At 38.8% G+C, this 24,524-nt stretch overlaps 1 protein-coding gene across 1 annotated transcript in view; it reads left to right on the top strand.

Moving 5' to 3' along the window:
* rubcn (rubicon autophagy regulator) overlaps positions 1-20,444 on the top strand; it is a 34,648-nt gene extending 14,204 nt beyond the window's left edge. The window contains 18 exon segments of the mRNA XM_056447998.1: positions 138-233; positions 1,094-1,209; positions 4,190-4,388; positions 4,484-4,588; positions 4,966-5,022; positions 8,996-9,071; positions 9,456-9,584; positions 12,129-12,202; positions 12,205-12,277; positions 12,355-12,385; positions 12,387-12,410; positions 12,412-12,424; positions 14,620-14,858; positions 16,141-16,202; positions 16,475-16,583; positions 16,585-16,632; positions 16,717-16,810; positions 19,578-20,444. Of these exon segments, the coding sequence (XP_056303973.1) occupies positions 138-233; positions 1,094-1,209; positions 4,190-4,388; positions 4,484-4,588; positions 4,966-5,022; positions 8,996-9,071; positions 9,456-9,584; positions 12,129-12,202; positions 12,205-12,277; positions 12,355-12,385; positions 12,387-12,410; positions 12,412-12,424; positions 14,620-14,858; positions 16,141-16,202; positions 16,475-16,583; positions 16,585-16,632; positions 16,717-16,810; positions 19,578-19,714 (1,682 nt within the window). The 3' untranslated portion in view covers positions 19,715-20,444.
* The last annotated feature ends 4,080 nt before the right edge of the window (positions 20,445-24,524 follow it).

The following is a 24,524-nucleotide window of genomic DNA, read 5'->3' as shown; positions in this document are numbered from 1 at the left end:
ACATTGTATTTTATGTATATTTACATATTCGTTCATCAGTGTTTGTCCTCATGGATCAAATTCTCAATCGGGAGTAAGAGTCCTTCAGTGTAATATATTGTATCTGTATGTAATTCATATATTTGTTTCCCTTACAGAATCTGTCGCAGCGACGCCATGTGCGAAGAGCTGTGGTCCGTTTTCACCGCAGAGCAGCGACAGCAGCGCCAACAGTTCACTTTATATGGAGTCTAGTGAGTGAACGTGTGATGTGACGCTCTCCGTTTAATCATTCGTTCAGAAATGCAGTTCATACTCTGATCTGCATGAATATATTTGGGCTTTTAAATGAAAATTCATTTGGATATCTGAATCATAAATCAAATTAAAAGTGCTTTATGGGTAGTTAACGTGTCTGTGCTCTTCAGAGAAGGGATTCATAAAGATAAACAATGAAATTATAAGTTCACGGCTCTCAAATAAAAAATTAAAGACTTTAATCACATGTTCATAAAGGCTTTTTAGCTTTTGTTTTCACTTTTTGAGTAACTTGGACTTATAATTTCGTCAATTTGGATGTCTAACGGGCATCACGGAGGCGCAGTGGGTAGCACAATCGCCTCACAGCAAGAAGGTGGCTGGTTCGAGCCTCAGCTGAGTCAGTTGGCATGTCTGTGTGGAGTTTGCATGTTCTCATGTTGGCGTGGGTTTCCTCCGGATGCTCCGGTTTCCCCCACAGTCCAAACCCATGCGCTGTAGGGGAATTGGGTAAGCTAAATTGTCCGTAGTGTATGTGTGTGAATGTGAGTGTATGGGTGTTTGCCAGTAATCGGTTGCCGCTGGAAGGGCATCCGCTGAGTAAAACATATGCTGGATTAGTTAGCGGTTCATTCCGCTGTTTCTATTGGAGACAGGTCAGGACTACAGGCAGGCCAGTCTAGTACTTGTATCCCCTTTCTCCTATCTGCAATGACATACAAGTCAAAGTAAATTCAGAAATCACTACTTTTACATTTGCGCTTTCCATACGGACTCATACTGTCTTTATCTGACTTGTGCTTGCAGCTATCTCCTACAATTATATTAAAATAAGCATGTGTCTTTATCTTTGCAGATGGCCCTCAGTACACCAGCGTCCCGGACGGGTTGTTTCGCAGGCCATCTGAGGGCCAGAGTCTGATCAGCTACCTCTCGGAGCAGGACTTCGGCAGCTGCGCTGATCTGGAAAAGGCAAGCACAGACTCTCTGCACTCAGTATATCTATTTAAGGCTTTACATGAAGAATGGACGTAAACTTTAGTTAAAACTGTAAACAATCAGTGAAGGGTGACGTTATTTCCCCCAGTGTTCATCAATCCAATATTAGAGTTTTTAATTAGCTAACTAGTTTCAGCAAACTATGAATAACCCCAACAAGTCTTTCTGCAGCCGTATTCTGAATGTATTTTGATTATTGCTGTACTGTAGAGAATACAAAGAGAAAATAATCTGTAGGAACAAATAGGGGAACTTAATAGAGCTTTAACCACAGGTATGCTTGCGATACTAATGTTAGGGTAAAACACCACGCTTAACGTTATTTTCATGGCAGGTAAATATAAACTACAAGGCAAATTAATATTTTGTAATTAGTGAGGAATTAAGTATTATCTCCTGATAAGTATAAATCCTGACAGGATTATCGGCAGCCTGGCGTAAAGCGGAGTACTGTTTATTTATTCTACAAAAACAACCCTCCTGGATGTTGTTTTGGATCCATCCTAGATCAAAAACAGACCAAAACTGTTGCGTAACAGACAAGCAGATTAGAAATAAATAAATGTAGATGTAAGTGTAAGGATGTGAATGTATTTACTGATGGTTAAGGTGATTAGAAGTTCCTGAATGAACCCTCGTTATTTAGCGGTTGTTATCTCGGAATAACAAGCCTTAAGCTGCGGTCACACTAGAGTTTGAGGATGCGAAATTCTGTCGTACGTCGCTGCGAAAAGGGGCAGGATTAAACAAGATGATTAGACATTTAAAAAGAAAGCGATTGCTCCATATTTTAAGTTTCTTTCCAGAGAGGTCATGTTTTGATCCTCATTTGGTCTCTCATGCACTCACGTGATGCAATTTCACAGGTCAGGACAGTTCACCAAGTTTGAACTTTCCAATGACCTTGCTTTTCCGGTCTGTCATATTCGCGTGTGTATGAATGGAAGTCTATGGGGTGAAAAGTCCAGTGTGACCACAGCTTAAGAATGTTGTGACTGACCAATCAGAATCGAGTATTCTAGACAGCCATGTAATAAGTAGAGACCGATTTATACTTCTGTGTCAAGCGTACGCTAATAGTTCGGCACAGCCTTTGAGCGGTTGCATAGCCCTCGCTGTGGCTGACGCCGAATGTTAAAATAAATTTTTGTGTTACTTTTCCAAAGAACATTTTTAATGCTCCCATTAATGCCCCTGCATCACTTCACTGCTGCATGGAGAATACACTGCTGATCGGCTTCACAGTTTTAATTAAATCGTATTCTCACAACTACAGTGCATCCGGAAAGTATTGATAGCGCTTGACTCTTTCCACACGTTTTTATGTTGCAGCCTAATTCCAAAATGGATTAAATTTGATTGATTTCCTCAACATTCTACACACAATCCCCATAATGACAATGTGAACATAGAGTTTTTGAAATTGTTGCAAAATATATTAATATAAAAAAAGCCGATAAATCACATGTACATCAGTATACACAGCCTTTGGCGTGAAGCTCTACATTAAGCTCAGGTCCATTCTGTTTCCACTGATCATTCTGGAAATGTTTCAGCAGCTTTAATGGAGTTCATCTGTGGTCAATTTAGCTGATTGGACATGATTTGGAAAGGCATACATCTGTCTATAAAAGGGCCCAGGGTTGACAGTGCATGTCAAAGCACAAACCAAGCATGAAGACAAAGGAATTGTCTGTAGACCTCAGAGACAGGATTGTCCCGAGGCACAAGGCTGGGGAAGGTTACAGAAACATTTCTGCTGCTCTGAAAGTTCCAATGAGCACAGCGGCCATCTTCTCTAAGTGGAAGATGTTTGAACCACCAGGACTCTTCCTAGAGCTGGCCGGCCATCTGAGCTGAGTGATCGGGGGAGAAGAGTCTTAGTCAGGGTGGTTATCAATAACCCGATGGTCACTCTGTCTGAGCTCCAGCGTTTTTCTGTGGAGAAAGGAGAACCTTACAGAAGGAAAACCATCTGTGCAGCCATCCACCAATCAGGCCTGTATGGTAGAGTGGCCAGACGGAAGACGCTCCCCGCTTGGAATTGCCAAAAGGACTCTCAGTCCATAAGAGACTAAACTCTCTGCTCTGATGAGACTCAAACTGAACTCTTTGGAAGTGAACGCCAGGCGTTACGTTTGGAGAAAAGCAGGCAGCGCTCATCACCAGGCTAACACCATCCCTACAGTGAAGCATGGTGGTGGCAGCATCATGCTGTGGGGATGTTTTTTAGCAGCAGGAACTGGGAGACTAGTCAGGATAGAGGGAAGGATGAAAGCAGCGATGTACAGAAACATCCTGAATGAAAACCTGCTTCAGAGTGCTCTTGACCTAAGACTGGGGCGACGGTTCATCTTTCAGCAGGACAATGACCCAAAGCACACCATCAAAATATCAATGGAGTGGCTTCACGAAAACTCTGTGAATGTTCCTGAGTGGCCCAGCCAGAGCCCAGATCTAAATCCTATTGAGCATCTCTGGAGAGATCTGAAAATGGCTGTACACCGTCGCTTCCCATCCAACCTGATAGAGCTTGAGTGGTACTGCAAAGAGGAATGGGCAAACATCCCCAAAGACAGGTGTGCCGAGCTTGTGGCATCATATTCAGAAAGACTTGAGGCTGTAATCGCTGCCAAATGTGCATCAACAGAGTATTGAGCAAAGGCTGTGAATACTGATGTACATCTGATTTATCAGCTTCTTTATATTTAATAAATTTACAACAATTTTAAAAACTCCTTTTCACATTGTCATTATGGGGGATTGTGTGTAGAATGTTGAGGAAATCAATGAATGTAATCCAGTTTGGAATAAGCCTGTAACATTAAAACATGTGGAAAAAGGGAAGCGCTCTCAATACTTTACAGATGCACTGTAAAACCCAGTCATCATGTGCAGAAAAAGGCTTGAGAAGGGTGTGTGTATGTTTTAATATCTGACTTGTATATCCTAGGAGAACGCTCACTTCAGCATCTCAGAGTCTCTGATTGCCGCCATCGAGCTGATGAAGTGTAACATGCGCCGGCCTGCGGAGGAGGCTGAAGAAGAAGGCGACAGCGACTCTGAAATCCAGCAGCTCAAGCAGAAGATCCGGCTGCGCAGACTGCAGATACGACGCACGCGACTCAAACCAGCAGCCGGCTCCAGTAATCGTAAGACTCCGGCGATAATCTGATTTTCCCATCGCATTTGGCTGCAAGTTGAGATGGGGAAAATTGACGTGTGCTTTTTCTGTTTTCCCTCACAGAAGTCCCGTCTGTGGACAGTGGCGGCTCTCAGAGGAGCTCCCAGGATTCCTTTCACCCGTCAGACTCAGGCTCTGATAGAGAAGTGGAGGACATCGAGCTCAGAGGTACACCATACAGCTCTGATCAGCTTTTATTCTGGCTTCTGATCATAAAAATCATCCTCATGACCGCCTTCATTACCCATAAAGCCGCACGATGAGATACGTGTTCATCTCATTACACATTGCTTACTGATTAAGCTCATTGTGAATCAAGTTTCTCTTGATTTGTTTGCATTTTTTTAGCAGGAAAGAGCAGAAAAGGACAGTCAGCATGAAATCAGTGTAATGTTTGTGACTAAATGTCAGCATTTTAATAGTATTTTTATATTTATTAAATAAATAATAAGTAGAAAAGCACTTAGTTTCCCCTGTAAAAGTCTGAATTTTGATTCATAATGGTGTTAAATTTAAGTTCAGCGGTGAGTGTTTGTGTGTCTCAGATGGCAGTGATGGTCAGTCCCTGCTGGCGGTGTCCCAGAGCGGCCTGTCGCTGTCTCCGCGCCTCACTCTTCTCAGGTACCAGAGAGAGACTCGTGTTTACAGATCAGCTCTGATGGACAATTAGGGCCCTATGAAAGACACTCCGTTCAAATTGGCTATTGTTAGAAGGGATACAGCTGTGGCTGGAAGTTAACGAGAATTATTATATTATTTATTAAACTATCCAGTAATTGTTTGTTATTAACGTCTACCCCAACCCTAAACCTACCTCACAGTAATGTAAAAAACATGAATTATACAGAGTATTATACATATATTAATTAAATAACCCATTAAATTGTATTTTATTAACATTTACCCCTACTCCAACCCTCACTGTAATGTAAAACAGTAATTATACAGACTATATTGATATTATTGATTAAATAACCCATTAAATTGTAATTTATTGACATCTACTCCTACCCCAACCCTCACGGTTATGTCAAAACAGTAATTATACAGAGTATTATTCATATTATTTATTAAATAACCCATTAAATTGCATTGTATTAACATTACCACCACCCGACTAGTCCAACCCTCACGGTAATGTAAAAACAGTAATTATGGAGAGTATTATACATATTATTCATTAAATTACCCATAAATTGTATTTTATTAACATCTACCCCTACCCCGACCCTAAAGCCAACCCTCACAGTATAAGTAATTATACTTAGTATTATTCATATATTTATTAAATTACCCATAAATTGTGTTTTATTAAGGCCTATCCCCACCCCTGACCCTAAACCCAACCCTCACGGTAATGTAAAAACAGTAATTATACAGAGTATTATTCATATTATTTATTAAATAACCCATTAAATTGTATTGTATTAACATTTACCCCTACTCCAAACCCTCACAGTACTGTAAAAACAGTAATTATAAGAGTATTATACATATTATTCATTAAATTATCCATTATTGTATTTTATTAACATCTACCCCTATTCCAACCCTCACAGTATTGTAAAAACAGTAAATATATTGAGTATTATTCATTAAATTACCCATAAATTGTATTTGATTAACCATCTACCCTACCCCGACCCTAAACCCACCCTCACAGTAATAAAAAAGTAGTTTATTAAGGCCTATCCCCACCCTGACCCTAAACCCAACCCTCACGGTACTGTAAAAACAGTAATTATAGAGAGTATTATTCATATTATTATTAAATTACCCATATTAAATTACACTTTATTAATTTTTACCCCTACCCCAACTCTCACGGTAATGTAAAAACAGTAATTATACTGAGTATTATTCATATTATTGATTAAATAACCCATTAAATTGCATTGTATTAACATCTACCCCTATTCCAACCCTCACAGTAATGTAAAAACAGTAATTATACAGAGTATTATTCATATTATTGATTAAATAAACCCATTAAAATTGCATTGTATTAACATTTACCCCTACCCAACCTCACGGTACTGTAAAACAGTAATATACAGAGTATTATTCATATTATTGATTAAATAACCCATTAATTGCATTGTATTAACATTTCCTCCTACTCCAACCCTCACAGTAGTGTAAAAACAGTTAATATACAGAGTATTATTCATATTATTGATTAAATAACCCATTAAATTGCATTGTATTAACATTTCCTCCTACTCCAACCCTCACAGTAGTGTAAAAACAGTAATTATACAGAGTATTATTCATATTATTCATTAAATTACCATAAATTGTATTTATTAACATCTACCCCTACTCCAACCTCACGGTAATGTAAAAACAGTAATTACGCCTAGTATTATACATATTATTTATTAAAATACCCTTTAAATTGTATTTATTAACGTCTGCCCCACCCCAACCCTCACAATAACACAGAAATATTAACTATTGTTGTACAGTGTCACAAAAGAAACATGCTATATTGATGTGCGTATTTGGCTGTATTAAAAATATATAGATAGATCGATGTCTACAGAACAAACCACTGTTGTGCAATAACTTGCCTAATTAACCTGACATGCCCGATTAACCTAGTTAAGCCTTTCAATTGCACTTAAGCTAAATACCAGTATCTTGGAGAATACCCAGCAGATATTATTTACTGTCATCCTGAGTCATTAAAACTATGATGTTTAAAACGGGTAGGAAAGAAGTTCTCTCTGTTAAACCGCCCTTGGTTATATTTAAAAATAAAAAAAAACACATAATATAATAATTCTAATAGTCTTCAGATGTAACAGCTGTCTCTTTCGGTTTTATATCAGGATTTAATTAGGTGTTTCTGCACTATTTTTATTTTATTTCCATTTGAAATTTAAATCCGTGACGTTCCGTGTTCTAATCGAATTTTAAGAATGGAGTCCATAATTCCGTCCACATTTCCACAATCCAGAAATCATAGGGCCCTAAAAGACCCACCATCAGATGCTTTAGATTTAAGAGCAGTGGCTTGTGGCTCTTCCTGCTTTTCTCCTCATTTCCTCACATGCCTTCATCCCTCGTGTGCTTGTCCACCTCATACAAGCCTTTCATTCTTCTGTGTTACTTTGCGGTGTTAACCAATAAATCTGCAACCTTTAGCACTGCTTTACAATAGGTGTGTCGCACAAGCATTTGAGATTACACAATCATGTTGCCTATATTAATCAAGCTTTCTTATCTGAATGCTTTCTTTCATAGCCAATGAATCCGCTCTTTGTCTGTATGGTTATTGGGAGATCATTTGGTGATGTAATCTTATGATACGGGGCGTTTGGGAAGCGGAGAGGTAAAGCTTTTGCTTAGTTGAACCATATATTTTGCTTCTAGATAAACAAACTAATGATAAATAACTACACACCTGATAAAAGTCTTGTCGTCGATCCCTGTTGTAAGAGCAGCAAATAATAACTTGACTTCTCTTGATCATTTGGAATAGTGTCAGAAGGTGGATTTTTTCCCATGTATCATCAGTTGAACTGCATCCCAATCATCAGAAATACTGCAGAAGACCTACTGGAACCTGATTGGACCAAGATTCTCACTGAAATCAGTCAAGTTTGGTGAAGGAAATATCTTGGTTTGGGGTTCCATTCGGTATGGAGGCGTTCGAGAGATCTGCAGAGTGGATGATCAACATCAACAGCCTGAGGTATCAAGACATTTGTGCCCCATACATTACAAACCACAGGAGAGGGACAATTCTCCAGCAGGATAGTGCTCCTTCTCATACTTCAGCCTCCACATCAAAGCTCCTGAAAGCAAAGAAGGTCATGGTGCTCCAGGATTGGCCAACCCAGTCACCAGACATCAACATTATTGAGTATGTCTGGCGTAAGATGAAGGAGGAGGCGTTGAAGATGAATCTAAAGACTCTTGAGGAACTCTGGGAGTCCTGCAAGAAGGCTTTCTTTGCCATTCCAGATGACTTTATTAATCAGTGATTGGAGTAATTGCAGAGATGTATGGATGCAGTCCTCCAAGCTCATGATGGAGTCAGACACAATATTCATTCTGTTTCCACTGCAGCATGAGCACATATTCTATACTGGACATTATTGAAGGTTCAGTGAGCAGACTTTAGTCTAAGCAGAGTCAGACCTTACTGTCCTAATGAAATCATTCACAATCAAGCCATGATCATATTTTATTGTGCTCAAATAAGCGTAATCTAGAGGCCTTTACCTTTCATATAAGACACTTCTGATACCAAATGATCAAATAGAAGTCCAGTTATTATTTGCTGCTCCTAAAACTTGGATAGGCGACAAGACTTTTGTCAGGTAGTGTATATAATGTATGAATGTATTTGTGTGTGTCTGTATGTATGTGAGTGCGTGAATGGTCCTATATACTATAAGTCAATTTATTATATACAGAATTAGAATAAATAAATGTATTTAAAATAATTAAGGGACAATAACTAATAATCATCAAGCATGCATTGCCTACCCAATGACAAAAAAGGAAATATGCTGAATAATAATTGATGTACTTCTTCTAGATCTTAATGAAGTCATTAACTGTTTCTTCTCATATTCTCAGATGCAGATATTAAGCGCAGTGCGTCCAGCAGCAGATCCTTCCTCAGCTCCGAGTCCATGTAAGCGCATTTCCCTACATAGCCAAAAATTAGCATGTCCTGGTTATTTATTCACCCACAGGCCATCCATTGTTCCTGGAGGACCACCAGCACTGCATGTTTTTGGATGTCTCCTTTGTTACACACCCTTACAGGTCTTTCAGTCTCTGCTAATGAGCTGATGATCTGCATCAGGTGTGTTTGGTTAAGGAGACTTGGTCAATATTCAGAGCTGGTGGTCCTCCAGAAGCGTGGTTGAGAAACACTGATGTAGATGATTTACTAAATGTCAGGTTTTTGGATGAACTGTTTATTGAGAGGCACCGTGAATTATGATTTCTTTTTGTTTGCAGTTTGTTTTAATCTCTAATAATACAAAGTGATATGCAACATATCTCCTTACAGCTCTCCGTCCATGCTACAGTCCAACTCTGCCGAATCTGTGGCAATGGGTCTCCTCAGGCAGTTTGAGGGCATGCAGCTGCCCGCCGCCTCTGAGCTCGACTGGCTGGTTCCAGAACACGACGCTCCTCAAAGGTACCTAAAGTTACATTCTTGTTCCTGAAATGCTATATAAATGCATTTATAAACATTTAAATGTATCACGTTTGGTTATTGTGAATGTATTTACACAGACTTTTACATGCATTGTGAATACAGTTACCTCTGAGTCACGTTAAACATGTGTAAATGCATTCATGCCACCTCTGAGTCACGTTAAACAGTGTGTAAATGCATTCATGCCACCTCTGAGCCGCATTAAACAGTGTGTAAATGCATTCATGCCACCTCTGAGCCGCATTAAACAGTGTGTAAATGCATTCATGCCACCTCTGAGCCACGTTAAACAGTGTGTAAATGCATTCATGCCACCTCTGAGTCGCATTAAAGTGTGTAAATGCATTCATGCCACCTCTGAGCCGCGTTAAACAGTGTGTAAATGCATTCATGCCACCTCTGAGCCGCATTAAACAGTGTGTAAATGTATTCATGCCACCTCTGAGCCGCATTAAACAGTGTGTAAATGCATTCATGCCACCTCTGAGTCGCATTAAACAGTGTGTAAATGTATTCATGCCACCTCTGAGCCGCATTAAACAGTGTGTAAATGTATTCATGCCACCTCTGAGTCGCATTAAACAGTGTGTAAATGCATTCATGCCACCTCTGAGTCGCAATAAACAGTGTGTAAATGCATTCATGCCACCTCTGAGCCGCATTAAACGTGTGTAAATGCATTCATGCCACCTCTGAGCCGCATTAAACAGTGTGTAAATGCATTCATGCCACCTCTGAGCCACGTTAAACTGTGTGTAAATGCATTCATGCCACCTCTGAGTCGCATTAAACAGTGTGTAAATGCATTCATGCCACCTCTGAGCCGCGTTAAACAGTGTGTAAATGCATTCATGCCACCTCTGAGTCGCATTAAACAGTGTGTAAATGCATTCATGCCACCTCTGAGCCGCATTAAACAGTGTGTAAATGCATTCATGCCACCTCTGAGCCGCATTAAACAGTGTAAATGCATTCATGCCACCTCTGAGACGCATTAAACAGTGTGTAAATGCATTCATGCCACCTCTGAGCCGTGTTAAACAGTGTGTAAATGCATTCATGCCACCTCTGAGCCGTGTTAAACAGTGTGTAAATGCATTCATGCCACCTCTGAGCCGCATTAAACAGTGTGTAAATGCATTCATGCCACCTCTGAGCCGCATTAAACAGTGTGTAAATGCATTCATGCCACCTCTGAGCCGCATTAAACAGTGTGTAATGCATTCCTGCCACCTCTGAGCCGCATTAAACAGTGTGTAAATGCATTCATGCCACCTCTGAGCCGCATTAAACAGTGTGTAAATGCATTCATGCCACCTCTGAGTCGCATTAAACAGTGTGTAAATGTATTCATGCCACCTCTGAGCCGCATTAAACAGTGTGTAAATGTATTCATGCCACCTCTGAGTCGCATTAAACAGTGTGTAAATGCATTCATGCCACCTCTGAGTCGCAATAAACAGTGTGTAAATGCATTCATGCCACCTCTGAGTCGCATTAAACAGTGTGTAAATGTATTCATGCCACCTCTGAGCCGCATTAAACAGTGTGTAAATGCATTCATGCCACCTCTGAGCCACGTTAAACTGTGTGTAAATGCATTCATGCCACCTCTGAGTCGCATTAAACAGTGTGTAAATGCATTCATTCAGCCACCTCTGAGCCGCGTTAAACAGTGTGTAAATGCATTCATGCCACCTCTGAGTCGCATTAACAGTGTGTAAATGCATTCATGCCACCTCTGAGTCGCATTAAACAGTGTGTAAATGCATTCATGCCACCTCTGAGCCGCATTAAACAGTGTGTAAATGCATTCATGCCACCTCTGAGACGCATTAAACAGTGTGTAAATGCATTCATGCCACCTCTGAGCCGTGTTAAACAGTGTGTAAATGCATTCATGCCACCTCTGAGCCGTGTTAAACAGTGTGTAAATGCATTAATGCCACCTCTGAGCCGCGGTAAACAGTGTGTAAATGCATTCATAGCCACTCTGAGCCGCATTAAACAGTGTGTAAATGCATTCATGCCACCTCTGAGCCGCAGTAACAGTGTGTAAATGCATTCATGCCACCTCTGAGCCGCATTAAACAGTGTGTAAAATGCATTCATGCCACCTCTGAGCCGCGTTAAAACAGTGTGTAAATGCATTCATGCCACCTCTGAGCCGCATTAACAGTGTGTAAATTATTCATGCCACCTCTGAGCCGCGTTAAACAGTGTGTAAATGCATTCATGCCACCTCTGAGCTGCATTAACGTGTGTAAATGCTTCATGCCACCTCTGAGCCGCATTAAACATGTGTAAATGTATTCATGCCACCTCTGAGCCGCGTTAAAACAGTGTGTAAATGCATTCATGCCACCTCTGAGCTGCATTAAACAGTGTGTAAATGCATTCATGCCACCTCTGAGCCGCATTAAACAGTGTGTAAATGCATTCATGCCACTGCATTATTTTAATTTCAGTAAAATTTCTGCCAATTTAAATGGTTTTTTCTCTCGTTTTTTTTTTTTTTTTAAAGCTTCTTCCCATACCCGACTCTCTTCCAATTTCACCTGATGATGGCGAACATGCAGACATTTACAAATTACGCTCCGAGTACGAGGAAATCTGGAGTGGGCTCCTCCTCGACCGCAGATCATCTTCAACATTCACCCTCCACCAAAGTGAGTCCATCACCACCCATATTCCTATTCACTTCCTTTTACATGATTCTATAACTCAAGTCTCTCTCTGTGGACAGGAGGAAAGTGGTAATCGCGAAACAGAAAACTACACCGCTGCGCAGGCTGCGGCATTTCGCATCGAACAAGGTACAAAACAATGTATAACGAGATAGTGAGATTTGTAGAATAGATATTTAATACCGTAGTTAGTAACTTGTTGGGTTGAAAAGTTGCTGATGAGGTAATGAATAAATCTTGAACTTGAAAATTGGTTTGTGAGTTCATAGCTTGAAAGTTAAGCTAGATATACATCTATCTAGCTAGCTAGTTGAAGGTGTGTGTCTTGAGCTTTTTGGATGGATGCTAAATTTGTCAATGAATGTCAATACCATTGTAGAAATTTTTGATCGATTGTTTTACAAAGAAGTGGCGACACGGTGGCTCAGTGGTTAGCACGATCACCTCACAGCATGAAGCTTGCTGGTTCGAGTCCCAGATGGACCAGTTGGCATTTCTGTGTGAAGTTTGCATGTTCTCCCCGTGTTGGCGTGGGTTGAGCGGGCGAGTTGAGATTTTTGTGTTTGACGCCCTTAATGCGTGAATCGCTTGAGAAAAACTTCTGCGGACATTCGTGCCACGTTAACCAATCATGAGTTTGCTCTAGTAGGGGAGTGATTATGACATAGTGCCTGTTGTTAGTGTGATGAGGGAAATCTTTTAACCGACACCAACAACAGCTTATCAAACTGGGCTCGGCGAACAAATATACAATGTTTTTCAGCCTTCCTAAAGCACATAAACACAGCTACTCTCTCAATAAAATCCATGTTAGCCATTTAGCAACGAAGCTAGAGTCACCGGGCAGACAAAAGCCCCACCCATGATGTGAATCCGCATCTATTGTGAAGCGAATTTGACGCGCGAATGAATCGAATTTGACGCGCAAATGAAGTACATTTGACGTGCGAATGACACTAATTTGACGCGGGAATGACACTAATTTCACGCGCGAATGACGCGCAAAAGAAGCGAATTTGTCACGCGAATATAGCACATTTGACGCGTGAACGAAGCGAATTTTACACACGAACGAAGTACATTTGGTGCCAATGCAGCAAATTTGACGCGGGAATGATGCGTGATTGAAACGAATTTAACGCACGATTGAAGCGGATTTGACGCGCATATGTAGCGAATTTGACGCGCGAATGAAGTACATTTGATGCGCGAATGAAGCGAATTTGACGCACAAATTAAGTATATTTGATGCGCAAATGAAGCAAATTTGATGCGTGAATGCCACAAATTTTACGCGCCAATACAGCTAATTTGATGCGCGAATGAAGCTAATTTGACGCGCGATTGAAGGGAATTTGACGCACGATTGAAGCCAATTTGACGTGCGAATGTAGCAAATTTGACGCACGAATAAAGTACATTTGACCCATTCATGAAGAACAATTGACGAGCAATTGAAGCGAATCTGACGCGCAAATTAAGCGTTTTTTGACACGCAAATGATGCGAATTTGACAAGCGAATAAAGTGAATTTGACGCACGAATGAAGCAAGTAACTCAGTGTTCAAGTGTCCATTTACGTGCGAATAGGATGAGTTTATTCATGTGTGCCACATCTGAACACAGCATTACAGGAGAATTGTTTAAAAATGTGGTCTCAACTTGCCCAGGATCAATTAATTTAGGCAGAATTTCGATTGATCGAAATGTGATTAAGCAAAGCTGGAATTTGTCATGCACATCTTGTCAGCGAAGCACGGTTGTGTAATCAGTAGTTAATCTCCTCCGTAGCACAGAGGGCGCTCTCACATGAAACTTAAAACACCCATAAAGAAGAAACCCACATAGCATTTCATTATAAACAGAAGATTGAACTGCTTTCGTTGATTCAGCGCAACTAATAATCACACGACCACCAAGTCATCTCACTGAAGGATTCATTTCAGACTCTCGACTGAAGTTTAAAGTGAGATTGGAGTAAAACATGCTTTTAAATGAGGTATTTTCACTTGCTTTCAGATGTAGCAGCAATTACTAAACAGAGCCGTAGTTCACTGAGAAGCTACGCAAACATTAATGTATTTTGATTATCTCCAGTTTATAATCATCCGATCAAACTGGCTTCAGTTAGCTTGAATGTGAATTTTCGTAACTTGTCAGTGAACTGCGACTCTGTGTAGTAAATCTAAAAGCTCATGTTGGAGATTAAACAAGAACCGGCTTTACTGACAATGAAAATTACCTTTGATTAATCGCCCAGCACTATTATTTTTCTGAAATCGGCCATGATGAAACTGACTCTCTCTGTGTGTCTGTATGTTTAGACTACATGAAGCGTCTGCGCTACTGCGAGTATCTGGGCCGCTACTTCTGCCAGTGCTGTCACGAAAACGCTCAGTCGGTGATCCCGGCCAAGATCATCCGCAAGTGGGACTTCAGCAAGAGCTACGTCAGCAACTTCTCCAGAGACCTGCTGGCCAAGATCTCCGGAGACCCGCTGTTCAACCTCAGCGACATCAACAGCGCGCTCTACAAGAAGGTCAAGGCCCTCGACACAGTGCGCGTAAGTCACAAGTCATCGATTTATTTATTTTTATTTTTCCATTTTTGGCTTTATTATGATAGGATATTGCGAGAAAAACATCAGTGTGCGCACATCTGGGAAATTATTGAAGGCAAGCGCTCGATCAAGCCATTCACAATAGAACAAGTAACGTTTCAACCTACATGGTCTTCATCGGGTCACACAGGAAATACAAGAGAACTCAAGATATAGTCGAACTCTACACATCACACCTGCAAACATCTCATCAGATCATGAAATAATATAAATAATATGGATATACACTCACCGGCCACTTTATTAGGTACACCTGTCTATCTGCTCGTTAACGCAAGTTTCTAATCAGCCAATCACATGGCAGCAACTCAATGCATTTAGGCATGTAGACATGGTCAAGACGATCTGCTGCAGGTCAAACCGAGCATCAGAATGGGGAAGAAAGGGGATTTAAGAGACTTTGAACGTGGCATGGTTGTTGGTGCCAGACGGGCTGGTCTGAGTATTTCAGAAACTGCTGATCTACTGGGATTTTCACGCACAACCATCTCTAGGGTTTACAGAGAATGGTCCAACAAAGAGGAAATATCCAGTGAGCGGCAGTTCTGGATTTATAAGGTTGGTTTATACATCTGCGTCGAGTGATCGGCGTGGCCCACGGCGCCTGCCTCGCATGTAGTCGTGCATTTATACTTCTGTGTGCTGTTTGTGTTGCTCTGCAATAACACTTCTGAAACACTAGCTGGCAGTAGGTGTTTATGTTCCTCTGTGTCGAGTTTCTTCGCTGGTGTTTTGTTTTTTTCTGAACGCTACAAGTAGCTTAAACTCGCTCATTCAGAGGCGGGAACCGACGGACGTGCAGCAACTTTAATCATAAGGTAAACACAAAACAAAGCTTTCCTTCTGGAACTCCTTCACAGGACTCCGCACTTGTAAACAATCGCGGCCCACGCTCGTCACTGCTACCAATAGCAGAGCTTGTGCTACGCGTCATTGCGGCGTGCAGTTACTTTTAAGAGGTGCATGTCAGCGTCAGCAAATTTTATGCGACAGCGCGAAGGCTGCGCCGGACCATACGCATGCGCTTAATGCAGAAGTATAAATCAGCCTTTAATCAGTACACTTCAGCGTCAGTTATTTCCCAAGAATGCTATTAAATTGATCAAAAGTGACATTTTTTTTATTGTTTTTATGTTTTTTAAAGTGGGTATTTTATATAATATGTTCATTGGAGATATTTGTAATCTTACATGTCGATCAGAATGAGGATGTCCTTGTGTTTCAGGCGCTCAGAGAGCAGTTAAACCTAATGAAGAACCTCTTGAAGACGTGTCGTCTGGCTAAAGAGTGAGTGTCTTTCTGCTTCCACCAGGATGAAACCATTAGATAAACGCATGAATAAATAGATCAGTGCATGCATTATAACTAATAAATGTATGCGCATATTAATAAAATACTGCATAAATGCATACACGGAGACGTAAACAAATAAATGCATGCCTAAATTAATTCAATGCTTTTGTGAATAAATGGATGCACACATAAATAAATGGATAAATAATGAATTATAACTAGTGTGTGTGTGTGTGTGTGTGTGTGTGTGTGTGTGTGTGGGGCAGTGTTCTGGATGAGTTTGACTCTCTCCTCCCGGGTCACCTGACTGAAGACCTACAGCTCTTCTCTCTCAGCGACCTGAATGCGGTACGCAGCGGCAGTTTGACTCCACAGGCTGCGACACCTGCTGCGCCTCGGCTCCACACACGTCACACACTGCATGGTGAGACTCGCAGCATCTCACACACACACACACCACACACTGATATCATCAGCCCGGAGCGTTCATTCCTGCTCCTCTCCACAGCTCTGCCAGGCCAAAGGCTTCATCTGTGAGTTCTGTGGAAACGACAAGGACGTCATCTTCCCCTACGAGCTCAACAAGTGCCTGCGCTGTGAAGGTCAGAGCCATTCCTTGACCCTTTAACCTTTCATAATGCGTTATAAAGAGCTGTGTGTTTATTAAATGCATTTATTTGAGCACTTTTTCCTTGTTATTTTAACCATGCACATGTTTTTTTTTCTTTTGCATTCTTTGTGTTTTTATTTATACGTATACGTTATACGTTTATTTATACGTCTATTTATGCAGCCATCTCTCTGGCGATCTCTCTGCGATCGTTACAAAAATTAAGTTTAATCTACACACAAACATGTATTAATATCCGCGGGTCTTGTGTGTTCCGTGGGTTGTGATATGTACGAATCACGGATCAACCATGATCCGTTACACTCCTAGTATTTATGTTTTGTTTTTGGCGCTTTTATTTTATTAATCAATTATTTGTGCATATGTGTAGTTACACTTTTTTTTCGTAGCTTTATTTGGTGTATTTTTAGTCAGACAGAAAATAATAACTCTGTAAATACAAGATAAATACCATCAATTTACAGTGGGTAAAAAAAAAGTAGTGAAAACGTCAGCATTTTTCTCAGAAAACATATTTTAAAGGTGCCGTTGACGTGAAGTTTACACTTTATGTCAGTAACAGCCAATATAATCCATGCATACAAATAAAACAAAGCTAATTAGTTCACAAATTAAGTTATGTGTAATCAAATGAAAATGACACCAGAAGAAGTATTGAACACATGAAGAAAGGAAGGTGTAGTTCGGCAGTGAATGCCCCGACACAGCAGCTGAAATCTCTCGGTAGTTCTTTAGCAAGCCTCTGTCCTTCCTCAGTGTAAATGAATATCAGCTGCTTCACAACGTCTACATTAGCAGGAGGATAAGGATGAACCCAGGGTGGACATTTCAGCAGACGATGATCTAAAACACAGCCGAGGAGACTCTCAAATGCTTTCAGAGAAAGAAAATAAAGCGTGTAGAATGGACCATCCAGTCACCTGAGCTAAATCTAATTAGATAACTAATGTTTGCTTAGCAACACTGAATCCCACAGTCGCACAGGCTCAGAAGCATGATGAAGCTGGTGAAGGAAGTGACGCACCTTCGTTTTCCGCATGGTTTTGATATGATATGTGAACAGCTCCTTATATAGACATGCATATTCAGTGCATTTTTAGAAGATCGTTATTTATGCCTTTGTCCATTTATTAAGCTAATCTTTAATGTAACTTCCAATGTATTTTTGTGCCTTTTTGTTTATGCAATCATGCATTATTTATTAGTGGTGTACGGATCACAAATCTCATGGTTCGGATCATGTTATGGTTTTTTTAGTCATGGATCGGACCATTTTTCGGATCAGCCTAAAAGGGGGAGGAGACAAATGTAGTTTGCTTTCCGTTTATTACAAAAACAGCAGCGCAAGACACTTTTGGTTTCAACAGACAGAACTTAGAAATAAAATGAAGCAATAATCAGCGGAATAAAAATGCATTGTAAAATATTCAGCACTGTAAAAATTCACTGTTACTACTGCTGCTGATAACGCTAAATGTAGAAATCTAACTTATAATTGTACCCATATTTATTTTTAGTCTCATTTTCAATAAATGATTCAGTTCTTCACTCATAAAACTTCATGTTTCACTGCTAGATGATCATTACTGAAGAATTATTCACTGGCATATTTTTAACGGCTGGTTGTCGCCACCTACTGGTTAAATAATGTAATTGCTGCCTACAACTTTCAATTATGAGCATCAAGTTAAACGCATATGACAGTGATTTTAATCTTTACCATAAACATCAGTGATTATATCAAAGCTATAAACTGATCTCCTAGTACTTCTGTGTTATTTGACTGTTTGTAACTTCATAACTAACTCTAAAGACTGAAGTATCTTTTAGGATTAATGAACGTATTTAAAAATCACCATCACTTATAATTGATGTGCGTGGGTGTTGAGATCCTGATCTTTTAATGATTAATCGTTAAGCGTACACTGAACGCATTAATGCAGGCTAAACATGTAGTGACAGAAAACACCTTTAATAACCTAAGAAAACCCACCACATCCCGTATAACCCCGCCACAACTTCTTCCGTCATCGTTATATTTTACAGGAAAGCCTAAATGCTCTCATACATGTGATTTGAATGACGCGAGAGGCAATCTCTCTCTATGATCATTACAAATGTAGGAATAATCTACAGTACAAGTAAAAAAAATGTATTAATCCGCTGGTCCCGTGTTTCCAAACTGTGCGTTGTGATCCGTATAAATCACGAATCAACCATGATTCGTTACACCCCTATCATTTCTGCTTTTTTTTTTGCACTTTTTATTGTAATTATGGATTTATTGCAGTCGTTTTAAAGGGTCAGTTCACCCAAAAATGAAAAGTTTTTAATTTTGTTCATCTCCGCAATGCAAATCAAGATGTTTTAGATGAAATCAGAGAGCTCCCTTATCTTCCAATGATCCCAGCTTGTTCAAAGTCCAGACAAATACCAAAAAGACATCCTCAAAACTGACCGTATGCCTTCATACAAACCAAAATAACTTTATTCAACAGTTTCTACTCCTCAGTGTCAGTATATTGTGCATATTTACTAGACTTTGCTTGTTTTAAGGAAAAACTCATTATTAAGACGATATCTAGAAAATGCTTGTTGATTTAATTGAGTTTTTGTCTGGTTTCTAATATTAAAAAATTAAGTAATAAAATCATTTCTCGCAGTGTTTGAATGTTTGAACTTCTCTGCTAGTCTCTAACTTTAGCTCATTATGCCTTGTTGTTGTTGTTTTTCTCCAGACTGTCACGCCTGCTATCATAAGAGCTGTTTTAAGACGGGAACGCAGTGTCCTCGTGTCTCCGTCTGGCAGAGCGCAGGGAAGCGAATGGCCCGCAGGAACATGGAGGAGCAGGAGGACGAGGCCTGCGGGACGTAGCAGATCACTCCTAGTAAGACTCCAGTTCACCCCTGTCCCAAATAAGCTGCTCCAAAAGTCCTGCTGACTAAAGAGTTTATCTGCAAACACTGAAGTTTGTGTTTTTAAGGATCGATGCCTTCAGATAATAACAGACTTGTTTGTCTTATTACCGGTCTCCATGTTTTTTTTTGCCTCCGTCCTTCGAAATCCGATTTGTTTTAAATCAACTGTCCTGCGTCGCCAGCTTTTATGTGTTTCGTTTTTGTCTGTCCGTTGGTCGTATTTATTGGTTTAAGCTGTTTTGTGCCACTTGTAATGGAGAAAGAGAGAGACGGTGAAAGGCAGCTGAACTCACTGTTTCCAGACAGGTTTCCAGAGGTGCCGTGTTCTAACGTATACTGTGTTGAAGAACAAATCAACGAAAACTACAAGCGTCATTTGTGAAATGTGAGCAGAATGGATTTCTCTACTGTTAAGAATTAATAGAATATTCAGATGAATATGCAACAATGGACCTCAATTAAGTAAACGTAAATAATTGTAAATAAACAATTTTAGTTTAGAATTGTATGGACGAGAAAATGTAAAGTTGCGTACAGAACAATTTCGCAATAAATTCAGTAATTAGTATTATATATTACTCTTTTACGAATGAGCGAATTATATTTCTGCCAATTATTCTCGTTCTGCTCATTCGTAAAACATAAAAGTGTTTGGTTTCATAAAGTTTTTCAAGCTGAAAGTTTTACCAGTGCCAACGACCTCGATCAATTAAGCGTAGATTTTTTTTCGTTAATAATATCAATGTTTGACGCACAAAATTGTCATTTTGAAATTTCTTACTAAACAATTTTCATTCAGTTTTCTCATTCATAAAACAAGTTTAGTTTTTGAAAACAGTATATATAAATAAATAAGGTTCTGGTTGTTTGTAAAACCAAAAGATGTCAAAGATTGTTTATGTTGAAATAAACTTGTCAGACATCTCAGAGTGTTTATAAACAAACAAACAAACAAAATGTAGTAGCAAGCAAATTAGTCATAAAAACGATATATTTCAAGCATGAATTTGTGCATAAAACAATCGAATTAACTTAGTAACGGAATGTATGTATATAAATATATTACACTTTTATGAATGAGAAAAATACATTTTGCGTGCAAAATTGTGTGTAAATACGTTCATATCAATATTTTAGTACAAGGAACAAAAATAATGCATCGTTTATGGATGAGAAAATGTAAAGTTGTGTACAAAATTGAGAGGAAAAACTACCCAAATTAAACAAATTCACAATAAATTTAGTAATGAATATTATATAGTACACTTTTACACATGAGTGAATTATATTTCTGGGCATTATTTCTCGTTCTGCTCATTCGTAAAACATTTTGGTTTTGTAAAGTTTTCAACCTGAAAGTTGTTTTTCTAGTCCATACGACCTCGATCAAGTAAACAACATTTGATGCACAAAATTGTCTTTTATAAAGTTCGTACTAAACAGTTCTCATTCAGTTTTCTTGTTCATGAAACAATTTTAGTCCCAAAAGCAATAAAATAAATAAATAAATAAATATATATATAATCAAAACATGTCAGAGATCGTTTATGTTAATATCAATATGTCAGACGTCTTTATGTTTTTATAAACAAACAAACTGAAAATGTAGTAGTGAGAAAATTTAGTAATAAAAATTATATATTCCAGATTTCTGAGCAAAATTGTGCATAAAACATATTAACTGTAATTAAATTAGTAACGGAGTTTATATTTACACATTTATGAATAAGAATGTGCAAAATTGGATGTAAAAACTTATTAATATCAATATTTTAGTAGAAACGAAACTAAACGTTGTTATGGATGAGAAAATGTTAAAGTTGTGTACAAAATTCTGAGGTAAACAAGTAAAACAACAATTTCACAATACATTTTGCAATGATTATTATAGATTACAATTTTACGAATGATATTTATATTAATTATATTTCTGGTCATTATTTCTCGTTCTGCTCATTCGTAAAACATAAAACCATTTGGTTTCGTAAATTGTTCAACCTGAAAGTTGTTTTTCTAGTCTCTTCGACGAATCTTGCGTATTTTAACCACAACATTTTATGCACCGTTTTGCACGAGACTCAATACTCATGTTATTTTGGAAGGTATTTTGGTTACAGTATGTAAAGAAATTAGTTTTCATTGATTGTCAAAACTATTCTTAATTTATTTTTGTGAATTACCAAACCAAATGTGTTTTGCTTCTTAATAAAAAATACTTCCTTCCAAACTTCATCAATAATTTACTTCATTAACTTGCTTGATAGTGATTCACAAACAATTCAAATCAATAAATCCAGAAAAATTCTGCTCATTTTTCACAAACAAGCCCCGACGCTTGTCTTTATTAGTACAATTAAAGGAGTTTTTGCTTTAACATGTTGCACCTACCAAAAATGGCACTTTGTTTGTGTTTCCCTGTTCTTTGTTGGACAAGTCTTGTCTTGTTGGTTTTTTATTTGCACTAATGATTGATTTATATTTTTATTTCTCTTCATTAATTTCTCTGTATTAATGTTTGATTGAGCCTGGAGCATTATTCCAACATCTCACATCCAGTCCAAAATCTAAACAAAGTCTTAAAAAGCGGTCCAATGAAGCTATTTGTGCAAAAAAAAAAAGAGACATGTACCAAAGTGTTATTTGATTAAGAGTTTATTAGTTAGTTGTATAATTCACTACATCATACTGGACCCAAGTGTGAATCCAAGAGCCCGTTTGTTTGCTGCTGCGAGTATTTCTGAAGCAATAACAACCACGTGCTACTTTGCCACGAGCATTAAATGACTTGAAATGCACTGACCTTAAGTATATGAGATCGAATGAATGTAGAAACTTGCTTTCTGTGTGTTTGCTTATGAGATATTATATGAAGTTTAGAACTTTTTATTTGATCCTTCTGCTGCTGCTGACGACGTTGTCCGCTTGAGCTTGCTGTTGTATAATTACTGAATTGCCTTTTTTATTCAGGGGCTTCTGATGCACTATTTGAGAAAATGTACATAAAATAATTCTTATTGTTATAAATGAAACTAATTATTAAAGAAGTTTAGACTGTTTTTGAGTCTTTGTTGTATTGTTTTACAGTCAGAACTTTGTTTGGGTCTACATTATGCTCACTGATTGAGTTTTACTACAACCCTAAATCAGAACAGGTTGGGACAGTATAGAAAAAGCAAATTAAAAAAGTAGCAGAGGTAGTGATTTCTGAATTTAATTTGACTTGTATATCATTGCAGACAATACAACAAACATTATTTAATGTGTTCCTCATGATATTTTTTGTTTGTTTATTTATTTTTCTAAATAAAAACATATTCCAGTTTTGGTTCCAGCAACACATTTCAAAAAAGTTGTAGCAGTAAAGCGTTTACCACTTTGTAATGTTGCCATTAATTTTCACAACCCTTAAAAGATGTTTAGGGACTGAAGACAGCAATTGAAGAAGAGTTTCAGGTGTAATTTTGTCCCATTCGTCCTGAAAACAAGTCTTGAGGTGGGCAACAGTTGGAGTCCAACTCTGGTGGAGACAGGTCGGGACTGCAGGCAGGCCAGTCAAGTACCTTTATCCTCTTTCTCCTCAGCCAAGACTATGTAATGTGTGCAGAATGTGGTTTTGCATTGTCTTGTTGAAATATGCATGGGCGTCCCTGGTTAAGAAGGCAGCATATTGTGCTCCAAAATCTCTGTGTGCTTTCCAGCATTAATGGTGCTATCATAGAAGTGCAAGTTACCTTTGCTAACGGCACTTTACCATGACAGAACCTGTCTTTTAGACTTTTTGCTGGTAACAGTCTGGATGATCCTTTTTTTGTCTTTGGTCCGAAGCACACAGCCTCAATTTCTCCCAAACAATACCTGAAATACTGATTCATCTGACCACAGTACACGTTTTCCACTGTGTGATGGTTCATCCTAGATGCCTCAGATCCCGGAGAAGTCGACAGCACTTCTGGACACTGTTAACATAGGGCTTCCTTTTGGCACAGTACAGTTTTAACTGGCATTTGTGGATGTAACTACGTATTGTGGTACTCGACAAAGGTTTGCCGCAGTAGTCCTGAGCTCATGTGGTGATATGGCTTATAGATGAATGAGGATTCTTGATGCAGCGCCCCCTGAGGGATCGGAGATCACGGTTGTTCAGCTTAGGCTTGCGCCCTTGTCCTTTACGCACTGAAATTCCTTGAATCTTTTAATGATGTTCTTCACTGCTGAAGGTGAACTATCCAAATGTCCTCATCTTTTTTATTGAGGAACATTGTCTTTAAAACATTTCAATCATTTTCTTATTTATTTGTTGTCAAACTGGCAATCCTCGGCCCATCTTTGCTCCTAAAGGACTAGACCTTTCCTGGATGTTGCTTTCGTACCAAATCATAATCACAATCACCTGTTGACATCACCTGTTTCAAATCACATCATTATTGAACCAATTTACCTGATTATTAGCCCCAAACTGCTCCTGTCACAACTTCTTTTGACTTGGGTTGCAAGAATCAATTCAAAAAAATCATGAGGAACATAATAAATAATGTTTGTTATATGCTAACTGGGATAGATCAACAGATAATAATTTTCCTTTGTATTCAAGCATGTTTCTATTATTTGATATTGTGTAATAGCATGCAAATAATCTGTATAGGTTATTAAAAAACAAACATTTCTAGTCCATTTCTACTATTCCTTATTACTTTATCCCCAATTAATGGAGAAAACAACCCAGAAATCTGTAACAGTTATATTTTTAACTCTAGCCCCGACTCTTC

The sequence above is a fragment of the Danio aesculapii genome, chromosome 22 (genome assembly GCF_903798145.1).
Source record: "Danio aesculapii chromosome 22, fDanAes4.1, whole genome shotgun sequence".
Lineage (NCBI taxonomy): Eukaryota > Metazoa > Chordata > Actinopteri > Cypriniformes > Danionidae > Danio > Danio aesculapii.
This window is presented reverse-complemented; position numbering and strand designations above follow the sequence as displayed.